Source organism: Lolium perenne, chromosome 3 (assembly GCF_019359855.2).
Source record: "Lolium perenne isolate Kyuss_39 chromosome 3, Kyuss_2.0, whole genome shotgun sequence".
Taxonomy (NCBI): domain Eukaryota; kingdom Viridiplantae; phylum Streptophyta; class Magnoliopsida; order Poales; family Poaceae; genus Lolium; species Lolium perenne.
The window spans coordinates 85,576,022-85,603,523 of NC_067246.2; the positions used below are offsets into that span (position 1 = coordinate 85,576,022).

The 27,502-nt window shown below is 44.7% G+C and overlaps 1 protein-coding gene across 9 annotated transcripts; it reads left to right on the forward strand.

The window, feature by feature from the left end:
* The first annotated feature begins 15,602 nt into the window (after positions 1-15,602).
* LOC127341738 (peptidyl-prolyl cis-trans isomerase CYP59-like) lies at positions 15,603-25,769 on the forward strand. 9 transcript variants are annotated; one of them, XM_071828013.1, is made up of 9 exons: positions 15,603-17,433; positions 17,577-17,640; positions 17,795-17,915; positions 18,008-18,085; positions 18,473-18,528; positions 19,246-19,286; positions 19,547-19,652; positions 22,603-22,710; positions 25,418-25,769. In XM_071828013.1, exons 4-8 carry the CDS (start codon positions 18,024-18,026, stop codon positions 22,641-22,643), a joined length of 306 nt encoding a protein of 101 aa, XP_071684114.1. In that variant the 5' UTR covers positions 15,603-17,433; positions 17,577-17,640; positions 17,795-17,915; positions 18,008-18,023; the 3' UTR covers positions 22,644-22,710; positions 25,418-25,769. The 9 variants fall into 9 exon arrangements, 7 of the variants coding, with proteins under 7 accessions (XP_071684114.1, XP_071684113.1, XP_071684115.1 ...); XM_071828012.1 differs by having other exon boundaries at positions 17,577-17,635; XM_071828014.1 differs by having other exon boundaries at positions 15,603-17,249; positions 17,337-17,433; positions 17,577-17,915.
* Positions 25,770-27,502: the final 1,733 nt, after the last annotated feature.

Genomic DNA, 27,502 nt, shown 5'->3' on the forward strand with positions numbered 1-27,502 from the left:
AACCTGGCCCGAACGAGCAAAAATCCCGGCCCGACCCGAGAAGCCCAGCCTGACTAGGCTGAAATGCACGAAAATGAAGGCCCGAGCCTGGCCCGGCCCGACGTACAGGCTCAGATTTCAAGCCCGAGCCCGGCCCAAAGTGCAAGCCCGACCCGGCCCAGGATTTTCGGGACAGGTCGGGCCGGGCCGGGCTGCCCATACCCAGATGTAGAATCGAGCCCCCTCACGACATCCGCGACGGGAAGAGGAAAAATGCGTCAGCCCGTTAGGTTTGCCTCTCGACCAAGGAGGAGGAGGAGGACGCAACCGCATATCAGGCTCCGGTCAGTTAAACGTACTAAAATAGAATGGGTGCTAGAGATGCTCTGATGACCCATGATCTTTTTTATTAATAACTAGATATTTTCTTTTCGTAAACGATGCAATAAAAATCTGTGTGTATCCTTTAAACGCAAAGGCTAGGGTTTTATCTAATTTCGAAAAAAAGAGATGCTCTGACAAAACAAAAATAATTTAAATCTAGTTTTAAATCCATACATTAGTAGCTAGGTACCCAGCTTGCAAGTTGAAACTCAGCAGCTAGCTATGCAGCAGGGCAGGGCCTGTGTCTTTCCTCCCGTGCGGAGAGGTGAGCCTGAGGGCGGGAACAGAGCCACAGAGGGCTTTGGGGAGTTGGGGTGGGCGGGAAAAAAACGTTTACACGCTTGTTATGGGACCCAATATGCAAACGAAAAGTTTCCAGTGACACATTGTGAATACTTAATGGTGTTAATAGAATTGGCTGGGTTAAACCGAGAGAAGACTATGTCAAGTTGAATGTGGACGCGGGGTTTTGTGAGAATTCAGGTTCAGGAAGTACATGTGTTATTATCAGGCATGATCATGGAAGGTTTATCGCTGCGAGTTGTTGTGGGATTCCTCATGTCTCTGATCCGTCTACAGCAGAAGCCCGGGCTCTACGGGATGGCCTTATCTTGGAAAGTCAAGTGGGATGCAACCGTATTGAGGTCAATTCTGATTGTATGGATGTTATTGAGGTGATGAATCTTGGTGGGAATTCTCTCGGTCCAGCGGCAACTATCTATGAAGAGTGTACCCTTCTCTATCGTAGTTTTGCTCAGGTTAGCTTTAGTCATACTTCCAGAGAGGCAAATTTGGCAGCACATTTGTTAGCTGGAAATAGTGTGGGCGACGTGCCAACTGTATGGCACGAAGACCCTCCTGATTTTATTGTAAGTGTGCTGGCAAACGATGTAACGATTCTATAAGCGGTAAGTTTCTTTCACACTCTTTTCCTTACCAGAGTACCGAAGGGGACTGAAGGTTTTAATGAGGCGGCTTGCTTGCTTTTATAATGAAGTGGTTTTGATTCCAAAAAAATAACACTTAATGGTGCAACTGATAAGGTACATACCTTTTTCGTTTTAAATTATTTGACTCAGCTTTATTAACATATACATGCAAAGTTAAGGCAGTTAATTTAAAACGGAGGAATTTACGAATTAATTCGTACTCCTCTGCAAATGGAAGGAGAGGAAAGAAACATGTTTTCCTGGCACTACGATGGTCGTCTCTCCACTGAAAGAACGGAAGCCAACGGCTAAACATACGTGGTACAGTCAGCAACGTCACGCGTCACCGTACTTGCGGAGGTCCTTTCTCCCCAGCCAAGTGGTCATAGGACGTGGGTCCCGCGTCTGGTTGCCGCGGCGCAACCATGCCCTACTCCATGGTAGTAGCTTCTTTTTTTGAGCTGCCATGGTAGTAGCTGGTACTGCTCCTCCTTGTGACGCCGGCCATCCCGCCGGACGCCGAGCAGTCACCTCCCGCTGCCTTGGACAGTGAGCTCGCCGGCCGCTGGAACAACGGGACATGGCAATATGGAGTAGAATCCAATGTGACCGAGCAACCTGTGAACAGCAAAGTCTCCACGGCTTGATACTACATGAACCTTTATGAAATTTGCGAATATTTCCACGTAGTGCGATACTCCGAGTGCATCATGTGAATCCTTGCTCGTTGAATTTTTTAACTGGATGGGAAATGCAGTAACGGCTGCTCAAAAGAATGATGCTATCTCCTTCAAACAGTCATTCGTTCCTCCATATTAATAAAGCAACCATACCGATGTAAAAATTCAGAACAAAAAAAATATAGGTAACATCATAAGCTTGCTCAAATGAAAAAAAAAATAAGAAGACAGTAGCGAAGCGACAAAACAATGATAACCCGTAACCGTTGCGTCCTTCATCTTTGGTCTACCTCTACCATGCTCCAAGCACCCCAAAAACTCCCCGTACCCTATTTAAACAGGTCGGGGAGGGGAGTTCGGTTCCGAAACCCTACTTCCCTCCGTTGCATCCGTTCCTCCACCGTGAAAAACCCTCGCACTCCGGCGAGAAATTCCGGACGCTCTCTCGCGATCTCCGCTCCGCCACGACCTCCACGCCCTTCCCCACAGCTCGCGCAGCAAGATGCGGTAGGGGAGGCGACCGTACCGATGGTGGAGGCTCGCCGCCTCGTCCGCCATTTTTGCGCTCGGAGGCGGAGCGCACGAAGTGGATGCGCTCCGATGAAGTGCGCAAGCGATCGACGCACAGGTCGGCACGCAGGTCGACGCGTAGGTCCGTGCGCAATACGGACGACGAGCTCCCGTCCGGCGGCTCGTGCAGCCCGCCGCTTCTGCCACTCCCCAACAGCAGCGACGACGAGGACGACGCGCCGGCGCTTCCCCTCACCAACGGGGACTACACGGAGGAGGTGACGATGATCGAGCTCGCCGCCCTTGTTGTCGCCTAGGTGTCCTGCGCCGCGCGTAGCCATCCTCCGTCGCTCGTACATGCCGCGGTGACTATCCCGGGGTCAAATTTTGGTCAAATTAGGCACGCGACGGAGGATTAGTAGTTATTTTGGCTGTTATATGTAACTCGATCGAAGCATCGAACTTGTTGCATTTTGCATGTTCATTGCCAAAAAAAATCCATGACGTTTGATTTTTTTTAGTTCGTCTTTTCAGTTTCTATTCTACGCCTCGACTAAAATCAACAAAACCGTAAAATTCGGGAGACTGAACTCCCCGTTTTCAGTTTTGGCGAGTTTAGTCACTGCTAGAGATGCTCTTAGAGGCCACGACTGGGAGCCCATTTATATCTGGCGCCCCTCTAGCTAGTTATTTGGAGAGGTCTTTAGAGGTCGCGACATGGGCATGAGTTAATTTGAAGTGCTACATAAAGTTTCACGAAATGTGAGGGCCTTCGTTCGCTTGATTTTATAAAATGCCATAAAAAGTCATATGATTATCATGCGTAAGATTTTTTCTTTTATGCATCGTTTGATTGATAGGATTAGAATTCTAAGAAATACATAGGAACCTATAAGATTGCATTGTACTGTTTTTGAAGGAAAGTTTTCATCCACTCAAACCTCATGTTATAAATTTTTTATTTTTTTATGAGTCAAATGCTATTTTAGAAAATATCATGTAGGTTTAAAAATTAAAATCCTGTATGATTCAACTAGACATGATATTCGAATATATTTCTGTGTTTTAAGATTTCTGCGAAAGAATGTCGTTTGATATACTCCATAGGAAATGTACTCCATTTCATTTTGGTATTCCTCATTCGTTGGATTATGTCACTGCATAGGAAATGTGCTCCATTTCATTTTCACGCAGACACACGAGATAGAGAGTGGCGTTATACTTTTTGGTATTTACATTACGAGTATTTCCATCCTGTAAAGTATCTTTAGGCTGGTGCCAATGCACCGCCCGACTCCCGCCCCGCCACGTCAGCTTTTCTCTCACTCTCACCCCACTCTCACCCCACTCTCACCCCACCTTGTCAATGCATGTGCTATAGTCCCCACTCTCACTTCTCTCTCCTCCACATCACCATTTCTTTTCCACATTAAGTTATTTCACTCGATTTTGTTTAGACATTCAAAATAATGCAAGAAATTATTTTATTCAACTTAAAATGTTACCGATTACATAATAATTAATAAAATTGCATAATAAATATTAAAAATTACATAATAAATAAAAATACAAATTATATTTCTTGTTTTTCTAAATAGCCTATATGACAAGTGTGTACTTGTGTTTGTATTTTGAACTGAAAGAGTAAAAAAAGGAAAGAAAATAAAAGAAGGAAAGAAAATAAAATAAAAACTGACATTTAAAGAATAAAAGAAGGAAAGAAAAAAAGAAAAAAAAGGAAAAAACCGACCACCGCGTCTTCTTCTACCTCTCGCCTGCGTCGCCCCTCCTCTCGCCCGCGTCGCCATCGCGCCGCCCCGCCTCTCGCCCCTCTCCCGCCTCCTCTCGCCGCCAACGCGGCGCCAGCCGGGCGGGAGCGGGCGCTAGCGCCGGGCGCCCCGCCGGCGCCCCTCCCTCTCGTACCGCCCGCCTCCCGCCCCTCTCCCGTCCCGCCCCGGGCGGTACCGCCCCGCCACCCGCCCGCGTTGGCACCAGCCTTATGCATTTGCGGTGCAGGATCCTGGAAGAATCTCATCAAAAGGGAACAGTGCCCCGCGTGTGCCGGTGTGCGTAGAGGCGCTTGGCAGTGCATCTTCTGACTCCTCGCGTGGAGACCGGAACCAGGATAGTGATGGGGTGAGCCAAGGGCGGGAATACAGGACGGGATGGTTTTCCACGTCTCTCCACGCCCTGTACTGTACGCCCAGCAGCATGGACGGGGTGCTCGAGGATGAGTCGAGGTGAGGTGACCGCTCGACGAGCTAGCATGCAAAGCCTACAGGCTACTTTCTTTATTTCACTCCTTCCATGTGCAGCTGTGCTAGAACTACATTTTCCGTTTCTCATGTTATGCAATCAAAACAAATTCTGTTGTGTTTTAAACACGTGTATATTTCTGCCTATCTATCGTGACAACAGGCAAACCAAACAAAATATTCGAGTAAGCAACTAAATCTGACGATCAAGATCTATTGCACGTTTTTTTTCTTCCCGAAATGGAGGTGTACTCTAGCCTCTGAATCAAAATAATGCACACAACTTTTTTAAAATTTTAGAGCATCTTCAGTCACTCTCAAATCATTCCCCAAACAGCGCCGGATCGAACGTTTGGGGGACGTCGCTCCCCATCCACATCCTCCAAACGCGCTCCCAAAACTTTAAAACACTGTATTTTTAATTTAATAGATAGAAGAAAACTTTGTACTAATATTGAACTGGTGCAACATAAACAAATTACATATTAAAACTTCGAAAAAACACAATCAAATTACATATAATTTTTTTTAAACTACTACTTCTTCTTTGATTGCCCCGCCTCGTCATCGTCAGGGTGGTGCTTCCTGCTCGTCAACTCTTCCGAAGAGGCGGTGTCGATCGACGCGTCGGAGGAACTAGTGTCCTCCTCGTCATCGACGGTGCTCGCCGGCTGCGCCTTGGCCTTGGCCTTTGCTTTCGCGTCCGCCTCCGCCTTCGCGTCCGCCTCCACCTTCGCCCGGGCCGCCGCCACCGTCCCTCCTCAGACCGTTCCTCCTCCGTCTCCTCCTCCACTGCCTCCCATTCCTCCGCGTTTTCCAGTGGCGGCGGGGAATCATCGTCGCTGCTGGGCGTCGCGACTCTGTCCCACCAATGGCGCCATCCTGGAGACTTGCTCTCGCTGTCGGTGTCTGATGGAAGCCTAGAGAGGTCGCACTGTCGCTACGTAGGCGGAGGTTGAGCGTCCGAGTCGCTGACACGTCGGCCCCGCGCCTCCTCGCCTTTCATTTCGTTGTGTCCGGCGTGCCCGGAGCGTCACCTGTGTAGCGGGGACGGGTTCGGGGCGCTGTACACCGTATTAGGCCGCGCTGGACAAAAAGAGCCTTTCAGACGCGCGGCTGGGAACGATTTTTGGTCCGACGCGCCCCAGATCCCTTTGGGGGACGCTTTGGGGAACGCGACTGAAGATACTCTGACAAGATGATACACCAATCAAACAAAAACCACTTTGTTGGCGATAGGAACCTCTACACCTACAAACTTAATGAAGAGGGGTGGACATGATCAGGCAAGGGCATAACGACTCATGACATTGGCAAACAAGGCATTAATTACCATACTTGTGGATTTCAATAATATTAACCAATGCAATAGATAGTCATAATATGACAATCTATAAAAGTTTCAACATAACAGTAAATCCATAACATGTATCATCTCACACCACAATATTCACTGTAGGAATTATATGTATAGAACTGTTATCATGTTGGGCAGCTCATACAGATTATTACAATGATAATACATAAAAATATTAGATCATGATACAATACAAACCAAAGTTCAAGGGGTGGAATACTCACATCTCATGGTTTAGAGCGATTTAGAGTCGTTGGAGAAGGGGGAGATGCCACCAGAGAAGATCCTGGTAACAGTTACCACTTCAATCTTCCTCTCACGGCGGACTACAATGTCTTTGTTTTAGTTTTTTTTTATCTCCGTCTTCACCCGCCATGAAATAAATATTAGGTGTTATTTGTATGTGGTTTTAGTTCAAAAGAAACAAGTACACAAAATATTGGAGCGAAAATACCATCATACGGCCAAGATCGCCACCACGACGCGATCAGGTCCCTGGCTGCGCCATGTGCTCGCATTTTTTGCCCCACTGGCCTGGTCTACTTTGGCTTCTTGGATCCGTATCAAAAATTCTGAAGGTGTTATTTGACCTTGTCTTTTTTCGAGTCTCGTAGCTCCTGCTAAGTGAAAGGACGAGATGTCGCCTAAAGGGGGTTGAATAAGTGTTTTAAAAACTCTTACGGATTCGGCTTGTAAGATTGCGGAATTAAACTAACGTTTATTCTACAAGCACAAAATATGGTAGGCTCACCTAAGTGCAACAACAATAACTAGAACTAAGCAAGATAGACACAAGATATATGTAGCACAAGTGATAGCAAGATATATGTACTTCAAGCACGATGGCTATCACAAGGAAAGTAAGTGAAATGACACGGATGTCGCCTAAAAGGGGGGGGGGGGGGGTTAATAGGCGATTTAAAAACTTTTACGAGATGAGCTTAACAAATGCGGAATAAAACTAGCGTTTACTTTGTCAAGCCCAAAGCCTATATACTATGGTTCACCTATGAGCACCAACAACTTATGCTAAACAATACAAACAACTATGTGATAGCAAAATATATAACTTCAAGCACGATGGCTATCACAAGGTAAAGTGCATAAGTAAAGAGCTCGGGTATAGAAATAACCGAGGCACGCGGAAGACGAAGATTTATCCCGAAGTTCACACTCTTGCGAGTGCTAATCTCCGTTGGAGAGGTGCGGTGGTTTAGTGCTCCCGAACGCCACAAGAGGCTCACCTTGAGGTGTGGTTGCTCGATGCACACCAACGCCACAAAGGCCTCACCTCAAGATGCGGTACTCACACCACACACCGAACGCCACAAAGGCGCCTCACCTTAATCTCCGGTGACCCTCGCCACAAAGGCCTAGGTCACGATTGATTTCCTTCGAGGGGGAAACCGGACCTTACACAAAGATTGGGGCACACATCCACAACTTAATTGGAGGCTCCCAACAAATCGCCACAAAGGCCTAGAATCCGTCGAGGGTTCCAAGAACCCAAGAGTAACAACTTTCTTGCTTTCACCTCCACGAATCACCGTGGAGAACTCAAACCGATGCACCAAATGCAATGGAAAGAACACCACAAAGATGCTCAAGTCCTTCTCTCTCAAATTCCAACAAAGCTACAAAAGCTATTGGGGAATAAGAGAGGAAGAACAAAGGAATTCACAAAGAACACCAAGATCAAGATCTAGAGAGTTCCACTCACAAAGAGATGGATTTGATTGGTAGAATTGTAGTTCTAGATCTCCTCTTCCTTTTCCCTCAAAAGGATTCAAGAATCATTGGAGGGATTTGAGGTAGAGGGAGCTCTCAAATACTAGCAATGGAGGAGAGCAAAAAATGTGTGAAGCAACTGAAAAACGAGAGGAGGAAGAAGACTATTTAAAGAGGTTGCAGGATTTCTGCCTGTTGGGCTCGTCCAGGGAAAGGCCGGCAGTACCGGCCTGCTAAGGCCGGCAGTGCCGCTAGCAGGGAAAGAAGAGCGAGCGGCTCGGCGAGCGATCGAAGCAGCGCGGGGCGAGCGAGCGAAGCAGCGCGTGGTGAGCGAGCGAACGGCGCAGTGGCTGGGCCGCACGCTGTAGGCGGCCAGGAGCGAGCAGCGGAGCCTAGGCTCGAAGCTGGGCCGGCCCGGCAGTGCCGCTGGGGGCGGGCCGGAGGTGCCGTCCTGCGCGGCCCGGTAGTGCTACGCGCGGGAGCTGGTAGTGCCGGAGTGGGCCGAGCGGTACTGCCGGCCCAGCAAGGGCGGTAGTGCCGGCTGCCTCCCCTTTTCCCTTTTCCTTTAAATCAAATAGAAGACAAACTTCAAAAGACAATATCTAGAGTTTGGAAACTCCGATCAAGACGAAACCAATTTTGTTGGAAAGAGGACGAAAAGAGCTACCCAACTAGTGGGGGGTGATTTTTTTATTATTTTTAGAGGTGCAATACCTCGACATGAGAAACTGAGAAAATCACAAAACTCGAAAACGCAACAAGTGATCTATGCGAAATCCGTTTTCGATGAACTAGAGCTTGTCATAAGAATAAGCACAAACTCTAAAACATCACATGGATAAGATCTAAATAACAACCAAGAAAGATGATGCAAGGATGCAAAGGTTTGAGCTCTCTTCGAACGATACGATCGAGTTACTCACTCGAGAGCCCTCTTGATAGTACGGCAACTAAACTATAAACCGGTCTCCAAATACACTATGAGACCGGTGAGAAAGAAACCCTATCAAGAGCAAACCTTATACTTGTGCATTCCACTTGAGCTCGATGATGATGATCTTGACCTTAACAAGATGGAACGCCTTTCTTGATTGTGCTTGCTTGACGAAGTCTTGTGGATTGCTTCCTCATAATCCACCATGGGAGAGCTTCTTCTTCGGCGCATCTTCACATATCCATGATCACCATATGGATGGCAAGAGTCAAGCAAAGGATCTCTTTGAGATGGCTCATCTTGAACTTGCACTTCATTTCGTTGATGTCTTGAAGTTAACCTTGAGAGCTCACTTCATCTTCATCTTCAAGACATACTTGACACTTGATCTTCTTCATTTGCTTCTTATTGCAATCTTGAAGCCAACATATGGTTCAAGCATTGCCTATGAACAACTCGTACAAATATAACTTCGTGCAAACATTAGTCCATAGAGATTGTCATTAATTACCAAAACCACACATGGGGGCTCCATGCACTTTCAGTAAGCCCGGGTATAGAAATAACCGAGGCACGCAGAGACGAAGATGTATTCCCGTGTTCCCACGAAGGATTCCCCAACGCCACGAAGGCTCACCCTATTCTCCGAACCTATCCCACGAAGGAATAGCCCTTTCCTTATGGCTAGCTTTTCCTCCACTCCAGAGATGGCAAGCTCCACAACCACTTCACAAGATCCATGAAGGAGAAGCCCGGGCCCCTTCACAATCTTCCACGAAGAGGTCACCAGGACACCAACCAAGCCAACTAGGAGGTCACCCGCCAAGATTAACAAGCTCACGGTATCTCACTCGAACTAATCGTGGTGGAGAGCTCAACACTATGCAATGATGCAAAGTAAGAACACTAGAGGTGTTGAAATCTTTCACACTCAAATCCCACCAAAGCAACAAATGCTAGGATGAGATTACATAGGAAGAACAAGGAGGAAATCAACAAATAACTCCAAGCTCTAGATCTCAAGAATTTCCCTCACTTAGAGGAGAAATGGATTGGTGGAGGTTGTAGATCAAGATCTCCTCTCTTAGATCCCTCAAGAATGAGCAAGAATCATGGGAGGGAAGGGAGAGGAAGCAAGCTCAAGAGGTTCAACAATGGTGGTAAAAAGTGCTCAAGAACCCTAGAAAATTTTGGGGGGAAAATCCTCTTTTATAGCCAAACGAAATATGACCGTTTGGGGCAGATCTGAGAGTTTTTCGTGCAGCCTGGTCAACCGGGCCAAAACTGAGCCAGGGACCCGGCGACCCTGAGAGCCCCCTGGAAACCATCCGGTTGGCACCGGTGTGGGAGTCGGTCTGCGCCGGACAGGCCGGTGAGACAGCCGGCGTCACCGGGCCAAACATGAAAACATGTTTTACAAAAACCATGATAACTTTTGCATCCGGACTCCGATTTCGATGATCTTGGTCTTGTTTGAATCAGAACAACAAGCCCTACAACTTTATGCATAGAAACATCATCATCCACCCATGGAGTAAAAACCACAAGATGAATATTTTGATCTATCTATAAAAGAGACACCGGTAAAACCTCCAAGCTTGAAAACGCAATAGAAGATGCATACGAATTCCGTTTTCGATGAACTTGGGCTTGTTGTAAAGCTAGCAAAAAGATCAAGAACCTCACACAACAACAATATTTATGGAATGCAAAGCATGCAAAGGGTTGAGCTCCCTAAGACGATGTGATCAAGTTACCCAACCGAAAGCCCGTCTTGATAGTGCGGCTATGTATCCTATAACCCGGTCTCCCAACAACCACCTCGAGACCGGTAAAAGGGAAACCTAGCAAGGCCATACCTTTGCCTTGCGCATCCCGCTTGATCTTCATGATAACTCTTCAAGCTCCACTCAAGCCAGAATGCCTCACTTGATCATTGTTGCTTCGTGAAGACTCACAAATGCTCCCCCATACACCATGATGGGATAGCTTCATTGATGCACATCTTCACATGTCCATCATCACCAAATGGACGGCAAGCTTCAAGCATATGATCCTCTTGAGATGCTCAACTTGAAATTGCCCAACTCAACCTTGATGACGATCACCACTTGATGTCATCCTCTCATGGATTATATGAGATCTCACTTTTGATGCATGCCCATGGAAATATACCTAACCCACATAGACAACACAAGGGCCCATATATGATGGGTTAGTTCATAAAGCATAATTGACAAGGCTTACCATACCACATGACTTCACATGACACATTCTTCATGTTTCATGTGTTGACCAAACTTGAATCTATTCTTCACTCTTTGTATTGGTCAACCTTGTATCTTCTCATGCTCTATCATACTATCTTGAGGTGTATATAGAATTCTTCATTTGTTTGCATGCTCTAAATCTTAGTCAACCATAGCTCAATTTATGAGACTATCATGACACCGACTTAGAGCCATAACTTGAATTCTTCACTTGGAATCAAGCACTCAAGATCTTGATCATTCAGTGCTTATCACATAAGTTAGAGCATGACTAATATTGAGTTCAAAATAAGAACTATATCTTCATTTCTTATTTTTGATCATATCACATATATGTGTTCAAATCGATGATCTTGACGCCAATACTCAAGGTATATCTTTATGTTCATGGCATCCATACTTGAATCCAACACATGGACTACAAGTATTACCTATGGAATATTCCTTCATATAAACTCAATGAAAACATTAGTCCATAGGAGTTGTCACTAATTACCAAAACCACACATAGGGACAATATACCCTTACACTAAGTCAAGAACACCGATAGGTTTTGTTTTTGCCCCCGAGAGTTATATAACAAATAAATGGAGACTTTGTGAAAATTTTCCCAGATCAATGTAAACCATGTCGAGAACATCATATCACATGCAATTATCAATGCCTATCATATAATAAACTCCAAAATTCATGGACACATTTACATGTATCAACATTCCAATCGTAACCTATGCTTGTCGTCGAGCGTAAATTTGATAAAAGAAACATGGTCTTTCGGGTTGATTAACATTAATTAGTGTCATATTCTTAATGATATTGTCACCCAAAGTGTATAACAAGTATTAATAGTAGACAACAATTTCAAGCAAATCGTGAAGTAATAGTTCACATAAAGCTACAAGACCACAAGCAACATAAAATATGTATCCCATTGAGCAATGATACAAAATTTCATGCAAGTATGTGCACAATGTATACATATTTAGTTTCCCTATTAGTTGGTCATATGATAGAATTTTAAAGACCCATTATTTTTACTTAGGTAAGGATAGGCTAAGGCCTTCGCAGAGGGGAGCGGTGACTAATACAGAATACATAAGACATGAGACTGGAAGTGCATGTAGACGTGGGAACGTTCATGTACAAGATAAGAATATGGTAATCTTAAAATATATCTTTCATTATAGTCGAAGCTTAATGCGAATGATTCCAATACTTAGGCATCCTCTCCCATCTCATCGCTCTTTCCTTTCATAAATGCATTCGAGGACATCATTGTGATTGGAGTATCTAATACCAACTAATCTAGCTAACTCGTTTAAAAAAACTAATCTAGCTACCTAGAACAAGAATATCATGATATAATGACCATCTCTTTCAATTTAAGATCTAATGATACCACTCCACCGTGACAACATAGGTTTGGATTAATGGTCCAATCCAATGACACCCTCAATCACACTCATTAAAATTTTCTTTCAACATTTGAGGAGGAATTTACCTTTTTATGTCATTAATTTGGAACTGGGCATACCAAATCTCTTGCAAATTAAAACAAGCACATTTTCATACACATCAAGGGTGTGTAAGAATGCTTAGTATGAAAGATCAAAATTATTAGCACTCTTTACAAGAATAATCATCAACACAACAGTGAACCTAGAATCAAAGTCTATTGTAGTATGCAAAATTCACTTTGAATGGTAATGTTTACCAATGGGTAAGGTATAGTGGACATAGGTGAAAATATAACTTTGTTCAAATGTTATTGGATACACAAGCGGAATTCATGCATAGTGTGTGGAAGTCTAGCAAAGGGAGAAATCTTACCACTAAATAAATAATGCAACCTTTCTCATTATGATAGTCAAATTCTTAAAGTGAAAAGTAAATTATGCGACTCATAATATTGAGCTAAATGATACCTATCACTAAATGAGAAGGTTTGCAAGCACCCTTTACTCATCAACAAAAGCAATGCCCAACGAACAAAATAATCAACTTGTAACCTTATTTTTTTTTATTCTAGTAGTTATAAGTACAAGTGTGAAAAACATACTGGTGGTGGCTTTATTCAAAGGTAGAGATGGCAATCGAAACCCAAAAAAAAAATGACGATCCAAGCTTATGGGCTTCCTCATAGTGCTAAAAAAATAAAGTTTAAAGATATGTAAACCGAGATTTGTGTTGGTGTAGAGGGATGCCTCTGGTATACCCAAGCATATGGTTTGAGCTATTATTTTACGAACCTTGATTTTTTTGGGTTTGGCTTCAGTCTCGGTGAAAAAACTTCACCACGAAACCTTATCCTACTAGTTTATGCGGGGTTAGTGGCCTAAAGATAGATAGCATGATATGCACAAGACCTCCGTTTTTTTATTTCATAATAGCTTGAGATTTATTTAAATGTCCAGTAACTTAAGTGATCGAAAAGATTCAAAATAAAACCTTCTATATACTCAAACAGACATTTTTTTTGCGACGCACGGTTCATACTCAACTTCAATATGATCTAGTGGAGCATTTGTTGACACTCAAAGGAAAAGCGTTTTGATTCTTGAACAAATTGAATTGCAATTAATTTTAATTATTGCATCAGTAATTATATTTATGTGCTTGGATTATTGTGTGAAATTATTTATGTGTTTAAACTTATGTAATATGGTTTAGATTATTGTTTAAAACTATGCGCAATCTTGCTATTTGTAAAAAATCCCTCATTTTTCAGACAACCCTCCCATATGGTGGCAAAGTGCGCGAGCAACCTCATAGCACACTAGCGGCGTTATTACTGGCTATGATTTTTCGATTTGAGAGGTTCCACTGGATATGCTCTAAGAGCATCTCCAGCCGCGTCCCCCAAAGCGTCCCCCAAACCGCGCCGGATTGAGCGTTTGGGGGACGTGTTTTGTTCGTGCCGCCTTTGGGGGACGTCGCTCCCCAGCCGCGTCCCCCAAACGCCGCCCCCAAACATTTAAAATACTTTTTTTTGGCTTTTTTATTTCAATTTCCACAAACTAATACATAATTTGGAACGTGGTTTACACGACAACATAATTGGGAACGTGGTTTTCCACAAACTAATACATAGTTTGAACCGTCGTTGACACAAATATAAAATTTTGCAAAGAAACTAAACCTAACTAGGCCGTGCATCGAAGGTTTCGTGTGTTCGCTGCTAAGAAAGAACACTCGAGGGCACACCCAGTCACCTAAACTGGAAAATCCAGCGGGAGGATGGTGCCCTTGTTGGTTCTACCAATGAGGCGAACAGGCAGAAACCTCCGTGCACGTATTCGCTGCGAAGAAACAACACTAGTCGTCCTCCTCGTCGGTGCTGTCGCCTTGGTAGTCCCGGCGGCACCGCGTCTCGTCGAAGACCTTGACGCTCATGTCCCTGTCGCCGAAGTAGGAGAACAGGAGGATGAAGCCGGCTTGGAGGCCGTGGTGCCGCGCGAACTTCTCCCAGCCGATGTTGAGGTACATCTTGCCGCGCGCGTCGTAGATCACGTCGACGATCCACCGGTAGTAGCCGCACGCAGCCTCCCGCAGATGCATCGTGCGCGGGCGATCGTCGCCGGCGACGTAGTCGGCGAAGGAGTCTGGCAGCCTCTGGATGCCGTGCGGGTCGCCCTTGAGGACGAGGACGAACTCGAACTGGCTGGCCGGCTCCACGTCCATCTCCGACGATGATGAAGCCGGCGGCGTGGAAGGCGACGGCGAGTGTTCAGCTCTGCCGCGGCCGCGACCACGACCACGACCACGACCACGGCCGCGAGGTCGGCCTCCGCCTCTACCGGACATAGCGTCGAGTCTTGTTGAGATGGTGGCGGCTAGGGTTTGAGAGAGAGGCGCTAGGGTTTGTGTGTGAGAGGGACGATGAGATGCGGCCCTTTTATAGGCCGGAGGGAGGCGGGGAGCGGTGGCGCGCATTAACGCCGGCACGCAGAGCTAGGGCGCGACGGACGCGTCGCCGCGTCGCCGCGGAATCGCACCGTCGCCGCGTCGCCGCGGAACCGCACCGTCGCCGCGTCGCCGCGGGAACCGCACCGCCAATAACTTTCGTCGCGAGGTAGGCGACGGTTAGGTTAAAAATTTATTGTGCCGCCGACGAGTCGGCCCCGCCACTCCCCGCCTCGCTGCGTTGTGTCCGGCGTCCCGGTGCGTCCCCTGTGGGACGGGGACGGGCTCGGGGCGCCGGACACCGAATGGGGGCGCGCCGGACAAAAAAGGGCTTTGGGGGACGCGGCTGGAACGCATTTCCTGTCCGGCGCGCCCCAAATCCCTTTGGGGGACGCTTTGGGGGACGCGACTGGAGATGCTCTAAGCATCTTGTGATATGCTGCGGGCTATACGCCTAGACCTCACCAACAAACTCAATTTTGTATTCATAAAAGAAAGCTTGACTATCTTTACCCATTTTGTCAGAGCTTCTCTAAGTATGCATGAGGAATTTGTAAAGCAGCCACGAACTGATTTGAAAACAAAAAGAACCTGGCGTCTGAATTCTGAACTGAAATGTTCTCAAACATAAAAAATCTGAATTGTCCGATTTTGTACAGGCGAACCAGATCTTTCGAGAAACCCCCCTAGAGTTCTTGTTTCTCCAAACCAAGCCCTCCTCGGCGAGGATTGCCACGGCATGCCTCCACGGCGGCGCTCCGCCGGGCGCCGGCTTCCATGTTTCCTCCAAAGGCCGAACTCAACTAACCTTACGACTTCTCCTGGCTACCGTCCCACACCCCACTCCCCGCCGCCATTTGGTTTCCGCCATGGAACTGGATTTCCACACTGACCTGCGCCCCTCACCACCAAGAACTTCCTAATCTCTGCAAGTAAGCAGTTAACCTAGAGAGCGGGCAAGTTCGATACTAGTTTGGCTGTAATCTAGAGTTGCGGTTGGACTGGATTGGTTCGAGATCGCTTGCAGTTGGAGCTGTTGATTGTGTGTTACCGCAACTTTGCGAATGTTCCTCTAGTTCTCTTGGTTAGTGATACAGTGAACATGTTATAAGGTCAATTTGACTGGGGCAAGGGGATTGGCGTCTGACTGTGCTTCACTTAGATCAAGCTTGATCTCTACTCGCCATTATTAGGGTGCATTGGAGGATTGCTCTGTGATGCTTACAGCTTTTAGGGTTGTTCCATATTTTTCTATGGCATTATCAGAACTAATTGAGATTGTGGCAGGTCTTGTTTGCTAGTAGCAACTTATTGTGATATAGCTCTTGTGTGTTTTAGTGGCTTGTTTCCACCGTGTTGTAGAGTGTAGACTTAGTACTATAAATGACAGTGATTATAAACGTGTCTTTTCTTCTGACAAGACTAATGTATGGCAAGAGGTCATGGGTGATTTGATTGTTAGTAATAAGGGTACTCATTCGTTAGCATGAAGTGTCTGTTCCACATGCTGGAGAGGGATTTCTTGGCACAATCTGCAGACCCGACTGGAACTGGCAGCTGACGGTGATTCTGTGTACAAATGAGCATTGCTTTACTGAAGTCTCAGTATATGTGTTCCCCAACTTAGTTTTTGTGTGTGTGTTTCTAAACTCTGAACCATAGAATTTGTTCTAATATGCCCAACATTTACCTGAACTGGGGCGGCTACTACTGCCAAATATATGTCTGACAACTGAATCTCGTTTCTCCAGGTTTATGGTGATCAAGCTCTATTTCTTAATGATGAGATCCGTCCAGAACTGAAACAATAAAAAACTGGCACTGTTGCTATGGCAAGTTGTGTTGAGAATTACAATGCCTTACAGGTACAATACTGCATCATCACCGATCAATCATTTTTTAGGGACTCGGTGCTCTTTTCAGCCTTTTGATATCTGTTTGTGATTTTTTTCTGCATCATCCTTGTAAGACAATGTGGACTACCTTGATGATAAGTACTCTGTCAGCATTGTATTATAAACTCTTTTTTCTCAACTGTGTGGGAGGTTGACAATTGCTTTATCTTTAACGAGTTCACCTCTTCTGTTTGTATCAATCATATGTCTTTGGGACAGTTGATGATGGTCTTGACCTGAAAAAGATAAATGAAGTATATATTGATGATAAGGAAGACCGTTTAAAGACATAAGGTGGATTGTTATTTCACACCTTTGGTAAACTCCATAGTTAGGACCTATCTGCCAAAGCATAGGGGTTTGTGGTTTGATGCCCTTTGGAGCCCAAAGTTTGCCGGCCTTTTCATGTCTGCTTGAAAGTTTTGGTATGCCATTTGGTTTGATGCCAAAATGTAGTTAAATTTATGTTCTATTTTTTTGCGAAAGAAAGTTATGTTCTATTTATGCCCCAGTTCATTTTTGGAGTAAAATGTGGCCAAAACCCTGAGCTACCTGTTTGGTCTGCAAAATTTGGCTTGGTTTCATGCGGTATATTCAGGCACAGACCAGGTAGGCTTCTTTTCCAACATTTCTTTGCTTTCTTTATTTTGGCCTACTGATTGTTTTCGAAATTCTCAATGTGCATGATTAAACACACATATATCTTGGATCATCCTTGTCAGCTTGCTGAACTTATTTCTGAGAATTCTCAGTTAGGAAAGCTACATGGTGAGGTAGTTCGAGTTATGACAGGTCCCCCACCCACCACATGGTGAGGTAGTTTGAGTTTGAGTTATCGATTTATCGTACATACAAAATGAACATTCTCCGTATAATAGAGAGCCCTGTAAAAGTCGTTATGTTCTCACCGCCATGTGATGCCCTCTCGATGTGAATATGTCATGTTCTTTTTCCTTCCGCAAATACACAGGTTGCAGAAGAGCGGCTAGAGGATAGGTGGGTTCCTTTAGATGAAATAGTGGATCGTGATCAGCTTGAGGAGATGAATCGCTCTATATAGAAGCACATGCTCACCCATGATCCTTGACAGTGTAAGTCCTGGTGCCATATCCAAGTCTCCAGCTTACTCTAACTGTTAGTTGTGTGGTGTTTACGACTGATTAAACACCTTCTGTTAATTCAGGTTGAAGACATTCCTGATGCTGAGGTCAAACCACCAGACAATGTCTTATTTGTTTGTAAACTCAACTCAGCGACATAGGTTAGTATCAGTTTGTAATTGTTTGCCTACTTGTATGTTACTTTAGACCCTTATATCATGTTAACGTCCTGCTTTGCTGGCAGCTTGGCACTAAGTACATATGTGATATGTGCTGCCTCTTGTGTGTACATTTTCTTTTGATATTGTGGTTAAGTTGCAAATTATTTTGGACGTCCTAACTGAAATTATTATTCTTTATAGGCCATTTTTAACAATATTTCTGGATAAGTAAATTGGCTACTTCAATCATTTTACAGTATGAAGATCTATATGCAATCTTCTCAGTTCTCACGTTTTGGAACTTTGACATCGGGAGTCCCTTTTTAAACTTCATTTAATGTGTGCATCTCCTCATTTATGCTCTCAACTTCACATCATTGGTTGCAGAGCTGAAATAATTCGTGACTTCAAGACCGGAGATAGATTATGTTATGCTTTTATTGGTATGCTTATTCCCTCTAAAACTTCTGTACTGCAATGATATGCCCTGAGTAGGCAATTGAATAGTACGTAATAGCAATTGCATCATGTAGTTTGCTAACAAACTGGTAAATGGACAAAATGTGTTGTGGTCATGGACTAGCAGCAGCAGTGAGTCCAAACAGAGGCACATTGCAAGTTTTTCTTCCAAGGCTATATTATGATGGAATTATAGGAGTCAACTTTTTAGGACTTCAAATCATGGTAGGAACAGCCTAAGGGCTATGCATGAACTATATAAGGGTGCTATTTAGCAATAAACCAAGTATGAAGTAATCCATTTTCTTCCAATATGATCTTCTCCAACCTTTGTTACCTATCTCCCTACAGCCATCCCATCTGGCTATTTTCAGCAAGGTTGTTATCTCGTTGTCCATCAAGGTTCAGAACGAAATTAATTAACATGCAACTATGATGTTGCTTGATACCCAACAACCAAATGCTAATAGAACTAACGCATCTCAAAGTATTTGCTTCTGTTTTAAATAATAAAATCGGATTCTTAGATGCTGAGAAGGTTCTAGATTGTCTCAAGGTTCCATTTTTGGTGTAGTAGAAAGGCTACAAGCCTGGTGCATTAATATATTTGACAACACCCTCTTTTTCCACCTGTATTAATCATTGGAGCTGCATGCTGTAAGAGAAACTGCTAACAGATTTGCTTGATGATATTCTGTCAGAATTTGAGGCAAAGGAGGCATGCAAACGCACATATTTCAAGGTTAGCATCTTACCTGGATTCCTGTTATTACACTTCAGAATGTGGAACACATTTTCTATCATAATTGTCCACTACGCGTTTTCTTAACGTTTGTGCGCTAGTGTAGTACAACATTTACTCTTCACTGATCATTAGTGCTTTGACTATTCAGTGTTGTCTAACAATGTTTACTTATATATGCCCTACAATGATATTGATCATCGTATTTCTTTCTTAAGCATTATTTAGAGAACACTGCTTAGTTGATGCTATGCTTACAGATGGACAATTGCCTGATTGATGATAGTAGGATCCATGTTGAGTTTAGTCAAAGTGTTTCAAAACTGTGGGGTCAGTTCAGCCGAAGCAAACAAAATGCAAATGAAGGTACATGCCTTTCTTTTTATGGGGATGCACTTCTATTTAAACTTCAAGCACAGAAGAATCATTGTCTATAATGTTTGAAATACAAATGGGGCCATGATCCTCCCAGAACGAGCCAGAAGACTTACTGCTTATGAGCCGCGATGTTACAGGCACGTCTAGTGAAAGAAAACAGAAAAAATCAAAGTTCAGTAAGCATAAGCTTCTACTCCCTTAACTAAAACACCTCTGGTTGATTTATCAAAGCCATAACTGTTCAAAGCATGTACTAAGTTCGAAGCATCAAATGAAAAAATAATCTTGTTCGCACCAATTATGATTGCTCCATCAATAGCGGCAAGACAAGCTACTGCGTCAGATTGCAAAGGATCCCTTAAAAGTACAGTTTTACCTGCCCCAGGAGCAACAAAACTGCCCGCCTAGTTGCGACAATGTAATCCCAACCTCCAGATCCTGTGTTACGGTCGAAGGCCCCATCAAAATTTACCTTCACCTGATTGTCAGGTGGTTTTGGAGGTATGGCTGGCAAGCTTCATTCATAAAATCCACTATATTCCCTGGTGACAGATGTCCAGGTAGATAACCATTGCTTCTACCTAATTGGCCTTGTTCCTGGCACTCCACCATTCCCACATGAGGATCAAAGCTTTTAGTTGCACATCATCATCACAATTCCACAGCTCTTCCAACATACTGTGGGCTGAACTGCAAGGTAGGAGCCTTTCTCGCGTAGCCCCAGCCCTAGTGAACTCCAGCATGCCTTGACCATTTTACATTTCAGAAAGTCTGGCCTCCATCCTCGCTGTGCCAAACTGGACAGGCAATATCCAGATCCACTCCAAGCCTCATGATTTTCATTCTACTTGCCAAGATATTATGTGCGGCAAACAAACATTTTAATTTGTTGGGTACCTGCAGATCCTAGATTTTCTTCCAGTTCAGTTTGGCAACACTGTCCCCTGTGTTTTTGCTCCAGCATTCCACCTGGCGCCCTTGCTTTCTGTCCCTCAGCAGGACCCCCAGATTGTAGGCTGATTTCTCCAAAAATGCTTCTTTTGGGTCAAAGTGCCAAGCAAGATTATCCTCCATCCTATCACAGACCTGATTGATAAAATGGCATTTGCATCCTCTGGGAGAAACTGGTTCTGGACCAACTTCTCGTCCCAACCACCAATGTTAGAAATCATCCACCTTTGTAATGTTTGACCGGCCGCGAACGGCGTTCTTGGTCTGTGAATGTCACCTGCAGGGATCTAAGGGTCATCCAAGGCCATGATGTTCGCCCCATCACCTACTCTCCAAACAATGTCTTTCCTCTTGATTATTCCACCCGTAATGACACACATGGAGATAATGTCATCACAAAATGTTTTTGTTATGTCAAAGCATGACATGGCAAAAACAGGGATAGCTTGCGCTACGGCCTTGACCAAGATCTCCTTCCCTATCCTTGACATGATGTTCTCCTTCCACCCTTGGATCTTTCTCCACATCTTTTCCTTTAAATAACAAAACTCCTTGGTCTTTGATAGGATGTAGGATAATCTTGCTTGGCACTTTGACCCAAGTATGAATTGCTAGACCAAGTACCTTCCATTGAAAGCCTCATCACTTAATTGGAGAAGCCTTTTAAAACTCTATGCTGCTTGTTCTTGTTGTCACATAGTACTACAAGCCTACAACCCAATTTCACACATCATTCTTTAGAATGGTTCATCTTCATGTCTGTTCTTAAAGGAGGGAAACAGACTCTTACGCGCTAGTGTATCTAGTCTTAAAAGTGCATCCCTAAAAGGTCAAATTCAGAGTGACACTGCGGAAGAAAGCGATTATTGTTTTGCTCAGAGGAACATGGACCAAATTGTTACTTCTTGAAAATTCCATGTACTTGAACTAGGGACAACAAAATGTTCGCATTTCCAGGTCCTAGGTACCTTACAGGACTACCAAACAATTACAGCTGCAATTTACAAGGGTTTGCAATGCACAAGGGATTCAGCTTAACTTAAATCTCGATTATCGACCGAGCAGAGGCACACGGCAGTTGAAAGGAGACAGCCTGACGGTGACGAGGTTCACTCAACAGCAGGGAGAAGAAGGGTCTTTCGGCAGGAACAGGCCAGCGGCAGGTGTAGACGAGGCGGTGGCACGGTGGGTGTAGACAGTGCGGCGGACTGGCAAAATAACCAAAAAAATAGGGCTCGACTCTAGTCTTCCCAGCGCCGAACTGGCAAATTTCGGCTCCTCGTGGTATGGCTCCGAAGTACACAAGTTTTGGCGCCTCAAACTATGGCGTCGAAAAACAACATGTCGGCTCCCTTGTAGTGTCTCGGGAAACGGTGTGCCAGAACGGCCAAAGGTTTGGCACCATGCCCAGCGTAGTCGAACTGAACAAGTTTGGCGCCAGATTTCTTGGCGCCGACCAGAGGGGCCAGATTCCGTAATTGTCTCAGATTGGGGCCAGAGGTAAAAATACAAGAAATGGAACTTTACTGCTGGCCTCATTCTAATTTCTATGAAAAATCACATAAGTACCTTTTTCTTCCAATTTATGTTGGTGGGAGTGGAAACTTAGTCCAGGATGTAAACAGTTCCTTTGCAACCAAATATGACACCGTCTATACTATGATAAATTTGTTAGAAAGAACTTCTGGGGTATGCAAAAGATATCCAGAGAAGTGCCTGGAAAATGTTTAGCGACGACCAACAGTTCCAGTTGGATTAGCAGGTATAACAAAGCTTTGCTAGCCACTGGGAATTGCGAAACAATAGGTTGCCACTCATTTATGCACACTCGAAGTTATGTAATTTGTCATGCTTGTTGCTCTGCGGTTTGGTTTATAGCTGCACCTGTGGCAAGAGTCTTTCTCTGTGACCTGGGTCTATGTCGGATTCAGAAGTATCTCCAACTTAAATAACATGCCATGTATGACACGATTGTTTCTTATTGCAGATGGGTGCTTCAAGTGTGGTGCTCCAAATCACATAGCCTGAGATTGAAAGCTCCAAATTATGTTCTGAAAGATGAAAACACTCAGTGAGGCGGGAATAACTGCCGAAGGTCACTCTCTATCTCTTCTTACGCGGAATATTTTACAGCATCGTTACATGCTCTGGTAGGCACAACAATCGTGACTATAGCAAGTATCACAGTAGGAGCAGAACCAGGGACGACGGCGAAGATCAGGAGTTGGTCGATATGATAGGGATACGCCTGCGATTGTTGACGAACTTGACCGCATGGCATAAGCCCTGATGCCATTTTTTTTTCGAAATGGGGAGTATAACCCCGGCTTCTGCATCATGATGATGCACACGGGCTTTTATTAATAGTTTAGGAGTACAAAGTTATAACATCTCAGGCATCGCCAAGAATTGATACAAGAATCAACCAGCGAAAAAAAACAAAGAAAACCGGAATACACATCATTGTATCCGTCTATCGTGCCGCCAGCCAGCCTGGCACAAGATATCCTGAGCGACCATCTGGAGCCGTGGGCATCCAGTAGCCATAGCATCCCGCTGTCCCTCCGGTGACAGAAGAGCCCACAACTGAACCCAATGTGACACCATATGGATAACCTGCAAAAAGTGAAAAGAAGGTTTTTTGTTAAAAATAATATCATTCCTTACCCTCCATATAGACCAACATAAGGCAGACACCCCAATACGAATGAAGGCCTTAGACTATCTATCAACTACATTTAGCCAATTACCAAACATATTCGTAATATTGGTTGGAGATGGGAGAGTAAAAGTAAAATTAATCGTGCGCCAAAGTAATTTAGCTAAAGGGCAAGTTATGAACAAATGCTCAATAGTCTCTGTTCGCCACAAAAAACACATTTTGTACATCCATTCCATCTTCTTTTAGCTAAATTGTCTTTCGTAAGCAACACCTTATTGCTCAAGAACCACATAAAAATTTTAATCTTTAGTGGAACTTTAACTTTCCAAAGATACTTTCGCAGAAAGGGAGTATGGTCATTCATAAGATCCTCATACATAGATTTGACTGTAAACAAACCATTTGTTGACAACTTCCAAACAAATTGATCATTCTCATTAGATAAATTAATCCTTATAAGCTTTCGGCATAACTGTAACCATAAAGTCCATTTGTTTCCCACCAACAGCCTTCTAAAACCTATATTCAGAGGCGTTTGAGATAACACGTGAGCTACCGTTACATTCTTGTGATGCACAATATTGTATAAGGATGGATATTGTTGAGCTAATGGTGTTTTACCTAACCAGGTATCTTCCCAAAAACGGGTATTTACACCATTACCTATCTTGAAAAAACCTCTACTAAAAAAATCGTCCTTAACCCTCATCAATCCCTTCCAAAAGGGAGAGTCTGTTGGTTTAGCTTGTACCTCGGATAAGGTCTTTAATCTTAGGTATTTATTCTGCAACAACTCTTGCCACACCCTATCTTCATTAAGAAGTTTATAAAGCCACTTAGCCAATAAACATCTATTTTTTAGTTCAAGAACTTGAATACCTAGACCTCCTTGATCCTTGGGTCTGCAGACGATATTCCACTTGGTAAGTCTATACTTCCTTTTATTTTCCTCAGATTGCCAAAAAAATCTAGACCTATAAAAATCCAATATTTTCCTTACCCCAACGGGTATCTCCAGAAAAGAAAGCATAAACATAGGTAAGCTTGTTAAAACTGAATTGATAAGGACAAGTCTGTCCCCATAGGACAGTAATTTGCCTTTCCAGCATCCTAATTTGCTTTCAAATCGGGTTTCCACTGGGTACCAATCAGAATTTCTAAGCTTTCTAAAGTGAATAGAAATACCTAAGTATTTAAAAGGTAAGGAACCAGCATCACATCCAAAAATCTGTTTGTACTGATCCACCTCATCATCTGCCTTACCAAAACAAAATATCTCGCTTTTGTGGAAGTTAATTTTGAGCCTGGAAAGTTCTTCAAAAAGACATAGGATTAATTTCATATTCACAACTTTCTGAAGGTCATGTTCCAAGAAAAGGATAGTATCATCAGCATATTGTAAAATAGAGATTCCCCCCTCAACAAGATGAGGAATGAGCCCCCTACTTGAGCATCATTCTTTGCTCGCTCAATTATGATGGCAAGCATGTCTACCACAATGTTAAAAAGAATAGGAGACAAAGGATCACCTTATCTCAAACCTTTTTTTGTCTGGAAATAATGACCAATGTCATCATTTACCTTTACTCCTACACTTCCCCCTTGGACATATTGTTGGATCATCCCGCACCATTCAGGGGCAAACCCCTTCATTCTCAAAGTCTGTTGTAAAAATGGTCATTTCACTTTATCATATGCCTTTTCAAAGTCAATCTTAAATAAAACCCCATCCAACTTCTTATTATGTAACTCATGAATAGTTTCATGAAGAATGACCACCCCTTCTAAAATATTCCTTCCCGGCATAAAAGCTGATTGTGTTGGTTTTATAACCCGTGGAGCAATCCCTGTTATACGATTTGTGCCAGCTTTGGTAAATATTTTAAAACACACATTTAGCAAACAAATTGGTCTATACTGTTGTATTTGCACTGCATCCTCTTTCTTTGGAAGTAATGTAATGACGCCAAAATTCAATTTATAAAGAGGCAAGTCCCCAATACTGAACTGATTAAAAAGCGCCATCAAGTCATCCTTTATTACTACCCAAAATTTTTGATAAAACTCAGCCGGAAACCGTCAGGCCCCGGTGCTTTATTATGTTCCATCTGAAAAAGTGCCTCATGGACTTCCTCCTCAGAAAAAGGACATCTGAAGCCCTGATGCCATGATACTGAAGATGGTTGACACCACAAAGCGAGGCAGACAAAAGGAAAGGCGGCACCGAGATGATAGATGTACTGCTATATCGCTTGCCAGCCTTGCCTGTTCTCCAGTTACACTGACTGGCCAGCCTCTTGCAGTGACCAAGGGAACCCGACTAGGCTGGAAACCTGAACTAAACCCTCTGTAAAATAGTTCTTAGATGAGCTGTTCTGTTGTTTTTGTTACTTCAGTTTATTTCTCTTTTTGTACTCTGTACCACTACTTCTACATAGCAATGAAAAGCAACTCCGAACTGCCTTTTCCTCAAAAGGAACGTGTCGCTCAAACTCTTTATGTGTATACTGTATATGAGTTTTCATTGCATAATCATTGGTGAATGTTTTGTCGTGTGAAATCGGACCATCCGGTAGTTGTGTTCAACTGTTTGGTGGTCTCCCCTATACTCTACTAATGTTCCCTTCTGTCACTATCAGTAAATCCATCATCTGCGGCAAATAATTCTGCTCATTTCTGTCAACGTGAGTTACGTGAGTGTCTAGGCTCATTTCCCACTGGTTTATACCATGGGTTGTTCTTTATCAAAAAAATACCATGGGTTGTTAGCAACCTGTTCGACGAATTGCCCAGGCCGCGCCACCACCTCAGCGGTGTCTACGCTCATCAGCATCGCAACATCGAATCCACCAACAACCATCTCCATCGTCACCGAGCTTGTTGCTTGCATCGCCAGAGACACAGGCCACAACACGGTTGACGTCAAAGCTCGACTTTGGTCCCTGACCACATCGCTGAGGGAGACGACCCCGTGGAGGTATGCCCGAGTCGGGCGAGTAGGGTTTGCCATTCTTGCCACGTGATGTGAGCCATTACACGTACTGGAGCTCGGAGCACCGGCGCCAGTTTGACAGATTGCATCGACACTGGCATAGCCGCCCTAGTGCATATGTTCGTGTTGGACACGGCCCCAAGCTCTACCTTAATCCTTATGGACAAGAAAGCTCAGCTCTAGATTCGGTGCCAGTGCAGAGGGCATTGCCGATTTAGTTGGAGCATTCAGCAACACTGTTTGAATTTTGTTGGAGCATTCAGCAACACCGTTTGTACAAGATAGTACCATTTCATACTAGCGCAAGTGCAATGACAGCCAATTCATGTTTTGGGTATTGGGTGCTACCTGGTCGTTCACAGCCATAAGATACAAACAGATCATACTGATGGGCGCTCCTCGGATAGCCCGTCGTGCCTCGTGCGAACCTTTGGTGGCAGTGATAGCGTGCACGCGAGCCCCAGACCGTGAGGCGGTACATGTTGATGTGCAGGGTGATCACCGGCTGGGCGGCTGAGGGAGATGGCTGCTCTGAGGCCGGCATGCAAGTGTACGGCTCCATCCGTGGCGGCAAGGCTGTGGACTTGGTGATCGAGGTCCAGGCCATCTGCTGCATTTGTGTTGCGCACCATTGCTGCCCTTCCACGAGCCCGACCATGGCCACGTCCCTAGCTACAATTGTCACCACTGGACCGTGGCTCATCTTCTCTTTCCGTTCTGCCAGCTTCGACAAAGGGCGACAACGCGTGCCATGTCCACAGACCACGAGTTTCTGGCTCGTCGGCATTCCCACCGAAATTCCATACAGAGCGCCGGATATGGCGTCCCTTTTAGGTTGAGCCCGGAGGCTGTTGAGCCTGGCCAGCAGCCGGACCGTGTCCGTGCCTGGTGGCCGATCGAGCCCCTCGAGCACCAGCCACGTCATGCGCGACGCCGGCGTGCCGCCGGCCCGCCGCACGGGAATGGGTTGCCAGACTAGTTCGATCTATTATGCGTGCCGGACGGGCCAGCGGATGGCCGAAAGTCGGGCAACATCGCGTCGGCGCCGTCCTGGCTAGGTGCTGATGTCGGCGCTCGGCGGTGACTCCCTGCAGCGGCACGATGGTGCAGGCGCCACGCGCCAGCCACCTGATGACATGGCGTCCGTGATTTTGCCGCCGTGGCCACCGGTGCGTCACTCGTCGGCAGGGACGTGGTACGACACCAAGCACTGAGCGGCCTTGGACGAGATCG

Coding starts and splice junctions, on each gene's coding strand:
- LOC127341738 (XM_071828011.1), top strand. CDS start 18,024: ATGCTGAGGTCAAACCACCAGACAATGTCTTATTTGTTTGTAAACTCA. Junction 18,086..18,472: donor AACTCAACTCAGCGACATAG/GTTAGTATCAGT, acceptor CATTGGTTGCAG/AGCTGAAATAATTCGTGACT. Junction 19,287..19,546: donor GCAAACGCACATATTTCAAG/GTTAGCATCTTA, acceptor CTATGCTTACAG/ATGGACAATTGCCTGATTGA.